Raw genomic sequence first — 15,008 nt, forward strand, 5'->3', positions numbered from 1 at the left:
CCTGGGATTGAGCTCATCTGCAAAGATATCTGGAGGAAGCCATTTGTGGAAAGTGCTCCCAAATCACAAATAATTTTATGATCCACATGCAGTGGGGGCACAGAAATTGCCCAATTTGCATGGGATCATGCTGTGTGTTGGATGTATTTTTTGCTCCTGCTAGGATTATAAAATTACTTTCCAAATACAGTTTTGATGATGCAATCTCAGCAAATATGGTTATAGCAGATGCCAAAGGGGTCATTCTGTGGTCTTTTATTATAGTCCTAATAACAGTCTTTTGCTTTTGGAGAGGTGAAAGGAATCTTTCCAACTAAAATCATGTTGATAGGTATAGGAAAAGGAATACATGCCAATTAAGCATCTTAGCATCTGTTAAATGCATTGACTCATCATCTTCTCTATTATTTTAAACAGAATTCTGATTAATATTTTATTAATTTAAGGCCTCTTGACATAAACCTGTGTGTATATTCCTGTTCCATTGACACCAGTGACTGAAAATCACCACAGGCACTGCTTGGGATGAGCAGACTGGGCATCTGTAACTGGTTTTGTGCCTATAACTAAACAAACCCTAAAATTACATAATCTGGAAGGAGCTGTAACTTTCTCTTAAGGTTCTTGTTACTTGCTTTTTTAATATTGCCTTTTCTGCTCCCTGGGCAAATGATTCATGTGATAACAGCTTCATCTTCTGCATTTTAGATTGGTTATACTTTGGGAGCATCAAAATCTAGCAAAAGTTGTCATCACAAAATAAATGACAAAAAAATTTAATTTTTTAATATTAAAAATCGCTCTCAGAAGTACAAATTGAACTCAGGCAAGCTAAAAAAATATGAAAAATATATGTTCGGAAACAGTAGCCATGTTGCTAAGCAGGACCTATCTCTTTGTCTTTCAGGGTTATAATTCACCCCAGGAATACATTGCAACCCAAGGACCACTGCCAGAAACTAGGAATGATTTTTGGAAGATGGTTCTCCAGCAAAAATCACAAATTATTGTCATGCTCACTCAGTGCAATGAGAAAAGACGGGTATGTAACAAAATCTTGTACGTGGTGTTACAGAAACCACTCTGAAAAAAGAGGTTTTTTATGCTGAGTGAATATCTTTGCATTGATTCTGATCTCCAGGCAGCATCACAACCAGCCCTGGAATGGCATCTACCTTCCCATTTCAGGACCTTCTTCGACATTCCCTGATGTTCCCTGACCTCCTTTGACCTTTCTTGAACTTTGTCCTTTCTTGACCTTCTTGGACCTTCCTTGACTTGCTGCAACTTCATTGACTTTTCCTGACCTCCTTCAACTTTCTCTGACCTTGTATGACCTTCCCTGACCTTCTTTGACCCCTTCTTACCTTTTCTGACCTTCTTTGATTTTCTTTGACCTACTTTCACTTTTCCTGCACTTCGACATGCTTTTACTTTCCCTGACCTTCTTCAACCTTCCCAGATTTTTCTAAACCTTCTCTAGCTTCCTCTGGCCTTCTCTTGAACCTTGACCTTTCCTTGACCTTTCCTGACCTGCTTTGACCAGCTTTGATGTTGACTTTCCCTGACTTTCTTAACCTTCCACCACCCTCCATGAACTTCTTTGATGACCCCTGACCTTGTTTGACCTTTTCTGCCCTTTTACCTCTCCTTACTTTATTATGAAGCCTCTCCTCTCACATGAGGAGAGACTGAGAGAGCTGGGACTCTTCATCCTGCAGAAGAGGAGGCTCCAGGGGTCTTATCACTGTGTACAAATACCTGATGGGAGGGAATGGAGATGAGGGACTCCTTTAGATGTGACTTGCCCGGTGGCAGGTCAAGAGGTGATGTGCACAAATTAATAAAACACATTAAATTCCTTCTGAAGTCAGGAAGCACTTACTTTACTGTGAGGGGACTGAGCATGGGGGGCAGGTTGCCCAGAGCTTGTGGAGTCTCCATCTTTGGAGATATTCCAGAGTCACCTGGACATGGTCTGGAGCTGGCTCTAGGTGACACTGAGAGGGAAGGGACTTGAACAGGATGACCTCCAGGGGTCCTTTCCAACCTCAGGCCTTCTGTGATTCTGCACTTTTAAGTTTAGATAATTATGACATACAAGTTCTAGCTTTACATTTTCCCTTGATAATAGAAATATTGATAATAGAAATATTTGGAATATAATTTGGGGGGTGTATATGGACCATTCTCTTTCCCAGCTTTTTGCTCCGTTTAGACCTATTATATCAGGAAGAAAAACAGAAGTCACTCTTTGTCTGTTCTTCACTGCACCCTTCTGAAAATTGACACGTAGCTGATGGCCACAGTTAAATGGGAATGGTCAGACTGGAAGTCATTGCAGGATAAATTTCCTCTCCCTGCAGCAGCAAGTGAACAGTGCTGTAAGCACTGCTCAACCCGATGTTCTGCCTCCTTTTGCATGTGCTCCTTTCCATATGTGTATCCTTATACAAATATGCCTGGATTTCCCCCCAATTCAGGTGAAATGTGACCACTACTGGCCTTTCACAGAAGATCCTGTTGCATATGGGGATATCACAGTGGAGATGCTGAGCGAGGAGGAGCACACGGACTGGGTGTATCGCAGCTTCCGAATCAGCTACGTGAGTGAAACCCTCTGCCAGAGGAGTGGCAGTGATTGCAGTCCAGCCTTTTCTTTAACTTCGGTCCATGTCTGGCATTCAGCAGGAAACACCTGAGAGAGATCAATGTCCTTATCCTCACAGGCAAATGACGAAATCATAAAACTTTTCCCTAAAATTGTAGTCTCTGAATTTCTCAGCAAAATGAAATGGACACTTCTGTGGTACCAATAATTACTGACAACAAATGTGTGAATTTCTTCTTTTCTATATCTCAGGCACAGCTTCTTGCTATAAATTATTCAAAACTTGAAAATACCAAAGGAAACTTGAAAATATTTTTTCAAAGGGGCAATTCTGCAATAATTATGTCTACCTATAAAATATTGAAAAAAAATATGATAGTATGTGGTGTCCAAATTAAAGCTCCCCAGACTTTCCTTCCACCCTTGTTTCCTGCATCAGATCATGGCCAGCACCATCTCATGAAGGAAAGTTTAGGGGTGTGGAGGGGATGTGGAAAAAGCTATGCACTGGCAATTCAGCACTGACCCAGGACCTTATGTGTTGTGTTGAGGATCTTACTTCATCTAAAGCCAGTAGAATTTTTAGCATTGCACATGGGGGGTTTTTTATAATGAGCTTTTTATCCTAAATGTTTCCTCTGGTAAATCTTTGGGGGTTGTTTTTGTGTGTTGTGTTTTGTTTTGTTTTGTTTTTTCTTTAAAACTTGAAAAGAAAATCTCTTGAGAGTCCAGGCTTGACTGTTTGCCAACAGGGTTGTTCTTTATCTGTGGCAAAATGAGAAAAGGAGATGGAATGGAATAAAAAGGGGAAAAAAGCTCAGAGTTGAAAAATGCAACAATTCTTGATTTAAAAGCAAAATAAGATGGAACTACCACAGGGAGAAAAGCAAAAAGCAAATCCCAAACCCAGAAACAGGAAGTTCTTGTTGTTTTGATAATGATGGCTTGATATCCCCCCTACTTTGTATTAACTAGCTTGTTTGTTCTTTGCCAATTTTTTTTGGCTGGCTTCAGCCTTTTAGGCTGTATGTGGGCGAAAAAAAGAAAACCACAAAACGACAAAAGAGCCCTCAGTGTGACTGAGTGTGATGACATGCTGCTGTTCTGCTTCTCCCCCCAGGCTGATGAGGTGCAGGACGTGATGCATTTTAACTTCACTGCCTGGCCAGACCACGGCGTGCCCACCACCAACGCTGCCGAGAGCATCCTCCAGTTTGTACAGATGGTCAGGCAGAAATCAGCCAAGACTAAAGGCCCCATGGTCATACACTGCAGGTAAATGCTTCAAGGAGTGGGGGAAGAACAAGGTGTGACGTTAAATAGGTCGGGAAACCGTGAGAAATAGAGATTTTGGGGTTCTGCTCAGCTGGTGGCTGAAGGTGGTTCTCTCTGCTGTTATGGTGTTATGCAGCTCTGCCCTGTGACCCCATGGAGAAATTCATAGAGGATATCGTTCCGTGAGTCTTAGTGCCAAAATAAGTGCACAATAACACAGAGGAGAGATTTATATTTAATATTATGAAATCAGACCCTGTATTTACTGCTTAATTGTTCTGGGAAGGAACAGAAGCAAGTATCAGAGAGTTGGGCAGCAGCTTATTTTTTTCAGTGAGGATTCTTCTAGTAGCAAAGATATTTTCAGGTAGTATTTTTAGACTATACTGTGCATCTTAGACCACATAGATTAAAAGTAACAATGCTACAAAATTAAGGGCGGGGGGGGAAGAAAGAATGCATCGATCAACTCCTGCAGTAACTGTTCTCAGACTTTAAAAGAAGGCACAGGATGAAGTTATCAGTTAATTTGTCCAATTAACACGTCAGAAGTTTTCATCGTTTTGAGAAATTTACACAACAAAAGCCAAAATAGAGACCTGTTTTGTGACAGTTATGTCGAACTGTGTTAACGAGCTGTTAAACATTATTGCAAACACTTTCAAGGCTTTTCATAAAAAGCATGACAAAACAGAAGAAAGAGCTTTTGCCAGGATACACACCCTTCGTAGTAGGTAAAATGTTTGGATGCTGTGTGAAACTCCCTAAAAACCTCTGTGAAATCTGACTTAAACACCACACGTGAAATTGCAGTGTAAATAATCATACACACATGAGAATCCCTAAATGAAAGCACTGTATATTTTTTCTAGTTGCTAAGCTTCTCTTTGGGAAAAATGCAGATTTTCAGCTGAGTGGTAGCTATTTCTGTCTCATGCTCCTAAGGCAGAAGTCCTGGAGTGCAGACTCTTCTGGTGACGCCTCAGGTTTCAGGTTTTATATTTTTCAGATTCTGTGCTGCTTTAGTGTGCAGTTCTGAGCTTCACATGAGGGGATGGTGAGCTCTGTGCAGAGAGCAGGGAGACAAAACAATTCCTGCTCCAGCTGGGCACCAAGGACAAATGATCCAAATCTCAACCCAAGAGCACAAACCCCATGGGCTGGAGAGAGAAAAACAAGCAGGATGGGAGTGCAGGGGCTGAGCTGGAATTGGACACTGAACTGCAATGTGCACATGGAGCAGAGCTGATCCCAGGGAGAGACCCCGTGAGCGCTCGTGCATTTTGGGACCATTTGGGTTCATCTTGGGTGCAGCCCTGGCTGGGCTCTGGTGCTGCCCAAGGTGCATCCATGGAGGAGATCCTTTGAATCAATCCCTGCTTTATTCTGTAATTCCATCCAGCCTCTGCTCTAGGTCAGCCTTCTCAAGGCATCACTGGGGGTTTGTCCTTTGAGGACAAACTGCAGTAGTTCAGCGCCTTTGCGACCCAAGAGCTTTGCAGTGTGGAGAGCAGTGGAACTGAGTCCTGCAGGTGTGACCCCCACTCTCCCTGGGCATCCATTGCTCCTGAGCAGGTCTCTGTATCTCTGATTCCAGCCCCTGGAGTTGCAGGGGTCTCATGAAGTCTGTGAGGGGAGCAGTGACAGCAGGAAGAGCAGGGAGCTAAGGATGGGTGAGGCTGTGTGTGCAAATTCTTTGTGTGTGAGTGCATCCACTCTGCCCAAACAACGGGTTGTGTACCACTAAATCCCACAGATAACCAGCCTGCCTGGCCTCAGATCAGTTCTATCTGACAGTCACAGCTGCAGGACTCCTGCCTTTTGCAGTGCCACTGTGTCCCCTTGCACGAGCTGCATGTCTGTGTGTGTTGCAGCGCTGGCGTGGGACGGACGGGGACGTTCATAGCCCTGGACCGGCTCCTGCAGCACATCCGTGACCATGAGTTCGTGGATATTTTGGGCCTGGTGTCGGACATGAGGTCCTACAGAATGTCCATGGTGCAGACAGAGGTAAGGTCTGTTCACTTCAGCGCTGTGACAGCATTGTGGTGCCCATTTCATACCCATCCTCAGCATGCTCACGACTCTTGTTCCTTCAAACACTTGATAAAATCACTGTGAATCAATGTAACCAAGATTTCATCTTCATTGTGATATTGCCATGTTATTAATCTGCTGCATAGGTGGGTTTGATGATATATCTGCAATCTCACTGTCTGCCAGAGGAGATGAGTTATATTTCTCACCTTCTGTGAAATGAATATGCAAACAATGCATTAGAAGAGATTAACGTATGAAATTTTCAAGCCAATCTGTAAAGAGCTGGGCTTGCTGAGGGGATTAATGGCTCATGAAATGATATCAGTATCAGGCAGCCTTGTTCAAGTGTCATGCTGGTATCATCCAGCTCATCACACAATGGAATTTCAAACAAGCAAAACAGGCAAAAGGATTGTGAGTCTGCCAGACACCCTCCTTGCCCCTCTCCCTACCCAAATATCTACTGGGTAACTCTTTTTTCAAGACAAAAATATATAGACAATATATACTGGGGTAAAAAAAAATAAAAAATCATAAACTCATTCTTCAAAGCAAAAGTTTTATGCATCTAAACCTTCCCAGTTCTCCTGGTAATGAGGGAAAGATTTCATATTTCATGCCTGTTGTACTCTTCAGTGGTTAGACACACAGTATAAATGAGCAACCTCCATGCTGCTGGAAGTGCCACCATCACTGTTTTCAAGGTAGATTGTTTATTCCCAAAGTTTGTTGAATTGAGAGCAAATAAAAAACTTGTAGCAGTGAGAGGAAAGGAGGAAGAAAACCTGCAGTGACAACAACTAGGATCTGGAAATGAAAAAAAAAAAAAAAAAAAGAAAAAAAAAGTAATTTTCACTGTGCAGTGGATCATTCCTATCAAAATGCCACTTTTCATCACAATTCACTCTATTAATCAAAAGGCAGATCCTTTCCACCAGAGGGAAAAAATCCTGATGGTTGATTTCAGCTGCAACTGCTACCACTCCAGAGGTGATGTGGGTTTTTCTAGGTGTTTTTTTTTCTTTAAATTTTTTTTTTTTTTTCCATGTAGATCCTCATTGCATGCCTGGAGCTGATGTTAGGGGCAGTTACTGAGCTCCTGCTGCTACAGGCAGTGGCCAAGCCTGGCCTCAGACTCCCCAAGTGACACTGACACTCAGCCACAGAGGCCACCAAACAGTTTTTCCTTACAAAATATGAAACCCCTGACAGCTCACCTGAGTTCACATTGTCTGGTATGCTGGAAACTTGGCAGTGTCTCAATGAGCAGTTTAAAAAAAAACAAATGGCATGGGCCCAAAAAGGGCTTTAGAATGGGGAATACCCTGAATTGAAACCAGACTCTCCAAATTAACTGCTCTGTGAACAAAATGGGGGTTTTCTTCTTATTGATAAAGAAGTCAAACACTGAGGAACCTGAACCTCTTTAAAATATTTCAGGTGCATATGTGGTATGGGTGCAATTTGTTGTTCATGAAGCATTCAGATACCTTTATTGGAATTGATTTATTTTTAGGCAACTTAAAGTAGACCGACTCAGATTCAACTCTTCTGCCATCATTCACGTTATTAATAAGTGATTATGGTGTCAGGTGGATTTCATGCTCCCCCTTCTGCTATCTGTAACAATTGTGGGCTATTATTTTGGCAGATGATAACTCCCTGTGCACTGTGAGGGGCTGAGCTGGGAGACGTGGAGCTGTGCAGGCTGTTCCTATGAACAAACTGTGTTTTTGTCGTGCTTTCTGGGGTGCAAAAAATGCCCTCTTATTTGGTCTTTCCTTCTAGGAGCAGTACATTTTTATTCACCAGTGTGTGCAGCTGATGTGGCAGAAGAAGAAGCAGCAGTTCTGCATCAGTGATGTCATATATGAGAACGTCAGCAAGTCCTAGTTCAGAGTCACAGGTGGTAAGTCAGGCAGGCCTGGCCCTGTGCCTCACATCCCTGCTGGCACTTTGGAGCTTTTCTTATTCCTCTTCCCTGTTCACATGGAAAATGAGGGGAAAAAACCCATCTAGCCTCTCACAGTGAATAACCCACTAGCCTTTCCACAGCACTGTAAGAATATATGGGCTCATTCATGTTTAAAGAAAAAGAGAATCCAAACTCCTGATGAGCCATCTAACCCTGCCACTTGTCCTGACATGCCTTGTGAAGCTTAAAGGGAGGGAGAACTTCAATATCTCCAGTTGTTCTCAAACAAGGATTTTGCCAGGTTACCGTGGCCAGCAGGGGCCTGGGGATGCTCTGCTGGAGGGTGAGTTGGTAACCAAAAACTCTGACATGAAAGGGTGGGAAATGTTTTCCTAAATTTAAAATCATAGCAGCAGAGAACCAGCAGGCTCTCAAAGTGGTACCACCAGTAGCATAAGTGAAATGTTGGTCTCACTCTCCCACTGACCTAAGCTAAAGAAGTGGCTGTGACCACGAGGACAAGCCGTGGGGACGTGTGTCACTGCTCTGGTTCATTAGGTGGCAGCAAGAACCCAGCCACAACCTTAACACTCATTTTGGGTGGAGCAGGAAGCTGCAGGCTTTGACACAAACTGCTTTCCTAGCAGCTGGTGGAGAGCTGTGCAGAGGGCAGCACCTCCAGCCCTGTCTGCTGTGTGTCATGTGTGTTTATTAACCCCTGGGTGTATTTATCATCCCCCTGCCTGTAAAGAAACCCCAGTTTGCCTCACTGTCCCCTGGGTTTAGGGTTGCTGTCTAATCTGGGTCCCAGCACCTTGTACTGGTGACCTGCAGTCCCACTCTGAGTGGAGGGTCAGTAAAACAAATCCGAAAAACTGTATTTATTCCCTTTTCTTCTCTCTAAAGCATTCTGTTTGTTTGGTTGCAGGTGAGACCACGAAGCACACCCATCTTCCCTTGCTTCTGATTTATTTTCTGTTGATGGTTTGAAGGGGCAGGTGCTGTGCCACAAGAGACCACTGCTCTGCAGTGCGTGGACAATGAGGGAAAGAAACTTTTACCTTTCTGAAGCACTGGGGAGACAAAGCCTTAACGAGCCTGCGGTGTCTTTTGAACTGTTTAATTTCTGGACATTTTTTTTAAATACTGGACCAAATTCAGCTAAACAACATGAAGGAAAAGACACTACATGTGCATAAGACAGATTGCTCCAGAGTGTTGGGGTTTTGTTTGGTACTTTTGCTTAATTTCTTTCATAATATTTTATTTTTTTTTTCTGTGCAGGTTGGGCTTAAGGTTGAAAGTAAGTGCAATATTTTTTTAATGGTTGACTGGAGAGCTTTCTTCATGTGTCACTGGTCTGTCCCTAGGAGAGCAGGCATTGTTAGTATCTAATAATACCTCATTAGTGAATAGCGAGGCATGAACATACATGAAGAAACCTGGAGATTGTGAAAAGGGGCTGGGAGGGCGGGGGGGTTTCTGGGGCCATGGATTTGACTGTTCCCTTACAGCACTGATGGACGTGGGGCCCGGGGGAAGCACGAGACCCCAGGAATGGACTGACGAGCAGAAATCCGAGCTGTGCAGCTGAGACAAGGGGTGGGCTTGGCCCTTGGTTGGGCTGCCACTAATTCAGCAGAGGGATTGCTCTTTTTGCCAACCTTTTTTTCAGTAATGCCACTGGTCAGGCTCTTCTTTCAGATGGATCTAATCACAGGGCAGCTGGGTTTCCAGCTGGGATATCTTAGCATATATAGCATTTAACTGTCTGAGCAGTCTATGGTGCCTATACCCCTCACTCGTGTATTATTTTTTAGTAATTATTAACCCTGTGTGAAAACATGAAGCTGGTTCAGGTTGGAGGGGTGGAAAGAAAAAAAAAAAACCAAAAAGTGCTTTAATAGACAATTTTTCCTGAACCAGGAATTTACAATGTTACAAATACAAGGTTTTGGCATGTGAAGGGCTGATTTTCAATTTGTTGCTACAAGGCTGCCAAAATGTCAGTATGGATTCCTGCAGGGCCTTTGGGGGCAGGGAGGGGGGCTCTTTTCTTTTTGCTGTCCATTTCAGTTCTAGTCAAAATAATTAGCTATATATATTTTCTTTTTTTGGGGTCTTTGTATAATGCCGGTACATCATTGTGTATTGTGACATGGATGCTGTCAGAATGGATGTTTGATGGCATTTTTGTAACCTGTTGCTTTGTGTCACCTCATTGGAAGTTAGCAGCAATGGTGCTCAATGTAAACAAAGCAGACTTGAACTGAAAGTAAACACACTGGATTGCTTACCTGTGGAGAAGTCACTGTCAGAAAAACAGCAAAATATTTATTTATTTCACCCTGACTCTGCTATCACCTGGCAGGGCACCCGGGTGTAGGGCAGCAGCTCAGCTGCCCTCAGGAGCCTGATCATCTCCTTCAGCTGATTTTCTTTTTTTCTTCCAAAGTTATTCCACTGGCAGGTAAATAGGTGCGTACTTCTTTGATAACTACTTCATTGTGGCATTGGTTACAGTGGAAAACTTCTTTAAAACTGTTATGTTATGCAAAACTTAACATAATTCCCAGATAAAACAGGTCCTTGTGAGGGGTACTAAACAGGAATTAACAGGTGATTACTAAATGGGTGTGATGTGTATTTCCCCTCCCTTCTGTTTCCTAATGCTACTTCCACTGCTCCCACTAATCCCAGTCCTGGAGCAGGGATGCTGCTTCTCCAAGCACAAGGTGGATGCAGAAGGGGAGAGCCCCTTGTTCCAGGGAGCCAGTTGGTGACAAAAAAGGCTCCAATGGTGCACATTTCCCCCTCATTTCACTGTGTGCCTCAGCCTGAGGGCCTGCCATTCCAGTAGGAACAGCAAAGAGCTGTCTGGCCTAAACTGAACAGAAAACAGAATTATAAATGAGCACTTGACCATTTAGACCTTGCCTCCATGCTTTTTTTTTTTAAAAAAATGCATTTCAGATTTTCATTACATGCTTACTCAGAAAATGTGTTCATATCCCTCTGGACAACTAGCTGGGGAAAAAAAAAAACAACCCACAAATGTTCTTTCTCATCTACTGTCTCCTCCCTCCTGCTGGCCACTGCCCATTGACCCAATACTCATTCTGTGTCACAGAGCAAAGTTAAATCATTCACTGTGCCCACAAAGTGTCACAGGGTGCTGTAACAGGAGCTTGGCTGAACCTGACAGGGTCCAAAACTGCTGCAAAGATGCCAAAATCACATTGTTGCAAAGGACACTGAGCAGCCTGAATTTACTAGACGGTTTTGAATGCGTGTCAGAAATTTTTCCATTTGCACAGCAGCAGGTGCCTGTTTTTCCTTTAACAGCTTCTTAATCACAAAGTCAATTCCAATGAAAACTCCATCAGAATAATACCTTTTCCTACCCCACTCAGTATGCAAAACTGTGTCAGTGGGCATGTGGGATGGCAATGGAAACCACCTCTCCCAGCATTCAAGACATGAGTAAAGCAATAAATGAGCGTGGAAGCCACTGTGGTTCAGAAAACTCATGCAGGTCCTTTTAGTCTGAATTGACACAGCACAATTTTGGCTTTACCTCATCATACACCTTCAGTGTAAGTCCAGAAGAACAATGTTCATGCTAATATTTTTTCCAGCATCTGCTAAAGTAAAACCCTGAAGTCATCACAGCTGTAAAGATGTCTGAAGCTTCAGGTTTGGTAATAGATATTTGGAATTATGGGCTTTGTGTCCAAAGCTCTGCTGACACTATTGATGCTCTTTATTGATCTGCTGCTCTTCCAGCATCTGCTGACCCAACTGTGTGTAAGAACAGCTCTGTGCTGTGAGTGAACATTATCTGCAACCAGGGCAGGTTTTCTCCTTGGCTCATGCTGTGTGTGCTGCCATGGAAGCAAAAAAAGAGGTAAAATTAAGTACTTAGAAGTGGCAAGAAGTCTGTGGGGAAGTGTGGCCTCTCCAAGCATATCCTGTGCAGTGAGCCCTGGGTCTTCAGAAGTCTTTTCTTCAAACCTCACCAAAAGATTAAGAACAGGCCAGGAAGCCTTACTTGTGCTTTACTTCAGTTTAATGTTTTGGGTTTTTTCCACCAACTTGTTTATTTTTTGGGTTTTTGGTTTTTTGTTGTTGTTGTTGTTGTTGTTGTTGTTTTTGTTTTGTTTTTTACACCAAGCTAGGATGAATTTCCCCTGTCAAATAATGAACATCATCATCTTATGCTCTAAAATGGCCCTTCCCTCCCTCCTTTAACATGTCACACCACCTGCCTCTCACTTCTAATTTTTAAAGGCTTGTGTCAAAACTGTATTTTCATTGAGGCAGGCTGAAGCTGTTATTTCAGCCATTTCCTGTGAGAGAATAATGTTGTTAGTGCTCTTGACATGGGTGTGAGCAGGGTGGGTTGAGCTTTGCTGCTGCTGTGACAGGCACCAGTTGGGACTAGGAATCTTCTAGGAAGGCTCACTATTTGACTCATCTCTTCTTAATCTGCAAATATTACCAAGGAGTAGAAGCAGAGACTCATATCCTGATTCTCATTTTTGGTCTTAAAACTTAGGTTGCAACTTTGGCCTCTAAATACTTTCTAAGCAACTCAGAAACTGAAAAAATAATTTAAAAAAATAGATAAAGCCATGCCAAGGCACTTATTAGCAAAAAGTTGACATAGCTACAGTAAAAATTTAAAGTCTGTGAAATTTTAAATACAGAACCAATACAGATTCCCTCTCATTTGCACTTCTATATAATGTTGGTGCTTTTATGTAGAGGTGGGAGATTGATCTCAAAAGTATTCCCTCAAATACTTTTGATGCATCAGAACCTTAAACAGGGCTGGTTTAGACACCAGACTCAACATAGTAGAAAAACTTGGCTCCTATGAAAGGGTAATTTGGCCAGAAAGTTGAGTTCCCATTCATGATTGTGTTTCCTTTATGCTTGAAATGCAGGAAAATCAGTGGTCATTCCTGCTTGAACAGGGTCTGGTATTCAAGCCATAGCTTGCTTCTGTCTGTGACCTGAAAACTCAAAATGCCTTCACTACCACATTAAAATAAAAATGCTGTGACTTACAGGTTTCATAATTAGAAAGAATTTACATCTTACAGAAACTCATGGATTCTTTGTTTTGTTCCCTTAAATTGTCAAAATTCTGAAGTTCACAAACACTGAGAGCTCTGCACATTTCAGACTATCATTTATAATTTTGGATGTGAAATCTCTACTGCTTCATAAACCATTTATTTCTGCACATATCAGTCATGGATTTATGCCCTTATTTCCCAACGCCACTCAAAAACCTAACAAACAATAAACACCAATTTTTATACAGTTCAGTGCTTTGGAGCAATGAAAGTTTGTATAAAATCCCAGAGACCACAGTTTGTCTGAGCAAAGCCCTGCTTAACATTTGAATTTCTAGGTGGTAACTAAAGTGCTCCACCCATCAATATTGGCTAGAAGTGTTCTTTCTGAATTAATTCTGTGTGGTTTCACAGTGGTTTGCTCTCCCCATGGTGTCCCAAGGGAACCAGCAGCCTAAAGAAGTGGGAAGAAGTGCCTTGCTGATGTTAAAAGGTTTGTGCTTTGAAAGCATGGAACTGCTGAGTGAACACAGGCTGCTAAAAACCCCTCGCTCCATCCAGTTAAAAAAGCAAATTGATGGCAGAAAAATAGTAAATTACTCCCACTTCTCAAACATCTAATAAGGCACTGATTTTGGCATTTAAAAAAAATGCTTTGTTTCCTTCTCAAAGACATATCACATCCTTCTAAAATATTATTATTGCAAAAAATAAGCCTCACTGCTCAAATCCTAGAGAAAACATTTTGAATGAAGCACTGCATTTTACTACTGGTTTTAACCATGAAGAAAACATTTCATTTTCATTTGAGGAACCCCAAATGAGATCTCCTCCTGATTTCTTATGACTGCCAGCAAAATAAAGAAAAATTCAAAAACTGCACAGCAGCACAAGGGTGAAGCTCCCTGCAGTGCTTTAAAGCACCCAGGAAATTCCAGCAGGTGGGGAAATATTTGCCTCAACACCATTCAGATTTCCCAGACTGTAACACAGAAATCATAAAGGTTAGTTCAGCAGAGTTTAAAGGGTAAAGACAACTCAAGGAGCACTTGGTTGTTAATTCATTAGTAGTTTAGGAACTGTGAAAAAAAGACACAAACCAACCCAGCAGCACCCAAGAGGGTTCTGCTTTTTCAGCGTGTGAAAGGAGTTTCCTCTTTTCTCCCCAAGGTATCTCCCAAGGTGCCTCTGAGCACACTGACCACGTTCAGACTTGTCTGGCACTTTCCAAACACCAGCTCCACAGAAACCCAGCTCCAAAAAACCTCCAAACTGTTGTGAAGCCACCTCTTTTCTCTTGGAGGTGGGACATGAGTTTTCCCCACCAACGCTCAGAGTGCCAAACCTCACAAAGTCTGGGAGGTCCCAGAGCTGGTGACTCTTTCTGGGCAAAAGCAAACCACGTGCTGAATGCTGAAATAAAAGCCTGCAGAGAGGATAAATCTTGCCTTCCTATTTTGGTAATTATCAGAGGTACAGGTTACCACCAGAGTGCTTTTTATAGAATCTGACATCCTCCTATGAGAAAAGGCATGAACTCTAAGTTTTAAATAGGAGTTTCAAAGACCTTTTAAAAAGGTTCCTCCTCCTGCACTTTCAGGTAATGGGATTTATCACTTCTTGACCCATTTCTGAATAAGGCCATGTTTATGCAGACAGGCATAAAGAATATATATCAAATGTAAAAACATACATAGACACACAACCAACCACACAGAAGTAGTGTTTGCGAGGACATTTACAATAAATGGCACTAACACCTTTATTAAGATTTTAATTTTTCATTTGTGAAAAACGAATAGATTTTTTTTTTCCCTTGTATGCAGAGGAAAAGCAAACTAATGGCAAAAATCAAGATTACTTTCTTATTTCAATACTGTCTTTGTAGCCGCAAAGATACAATAATTTAACAGACAAGAAATACTGTTTATTGCAGACTTTAAGCTGATTCATGTGAAAAAGGCACTATGAAACTTAATCAAACTAGATGATTAAATTTGTCTAAATTAAGTGATGTTATATATTATATATAATACATATATTATATATAAAATCACATGACCATGTGAAACAGAACATTTTG

General features: G+C 42.1%; 1 protein-coding gene across 1 annotated transcript in view; it reads left to right on the plus strand.

Moving 5' to 3' along the window:
* Positions 1–10,135, plus strand: part of PTPRO (protein tyrosine phosphatase receptor type O) — a 145,738-nt gene extending 135,603 nt beyond the window's left edge. Inside the window, exons 22-27 of the mRNA XM_041398668.1 lie at positions 908–1,042; positions 2,484–2,606; positions 3,732–3,886; positions 5,761–5,896; positions 7,715–7,835; positions 8,770–10,135. Coding sequence (XP_041254602.1) covers positions 908–1,042; positions 2,484–2,606; positions 3,732–3,886; positions 5,761–5,896; positions 7,715–7,819 — 654 coding nt within the window. The 3' untranslated portion in view covers positions 7,820–7,835; positions 8,770–10,135. The remainder of the gene's footprint in view (positions 1–907; positions 1,043–2,483; positions 2,607–3,731; positions 3,887–5,760; positions 5,897–7,714; positions 7,836–8,769) is intronic.
* Positions 10,136–15,008: the final 4,873 nt, after the last annotated feature.

Source organism: Onychostruthus taczanowskii, unplaced genomic scaffold (assembly GCF_017590055.1).
Source record: "Onychostruthus taczanowskii isolate IOZ18803 unplaced genomic scaffold, ASM1759005v1 scaffold15, whole genome shotgun sequence".
NCBI lineage: Eukaryota > Metazoa > Chordata > Aves > Passeriformes > Passeridae > Onychostruthus > Onychostruthus taczanowskii.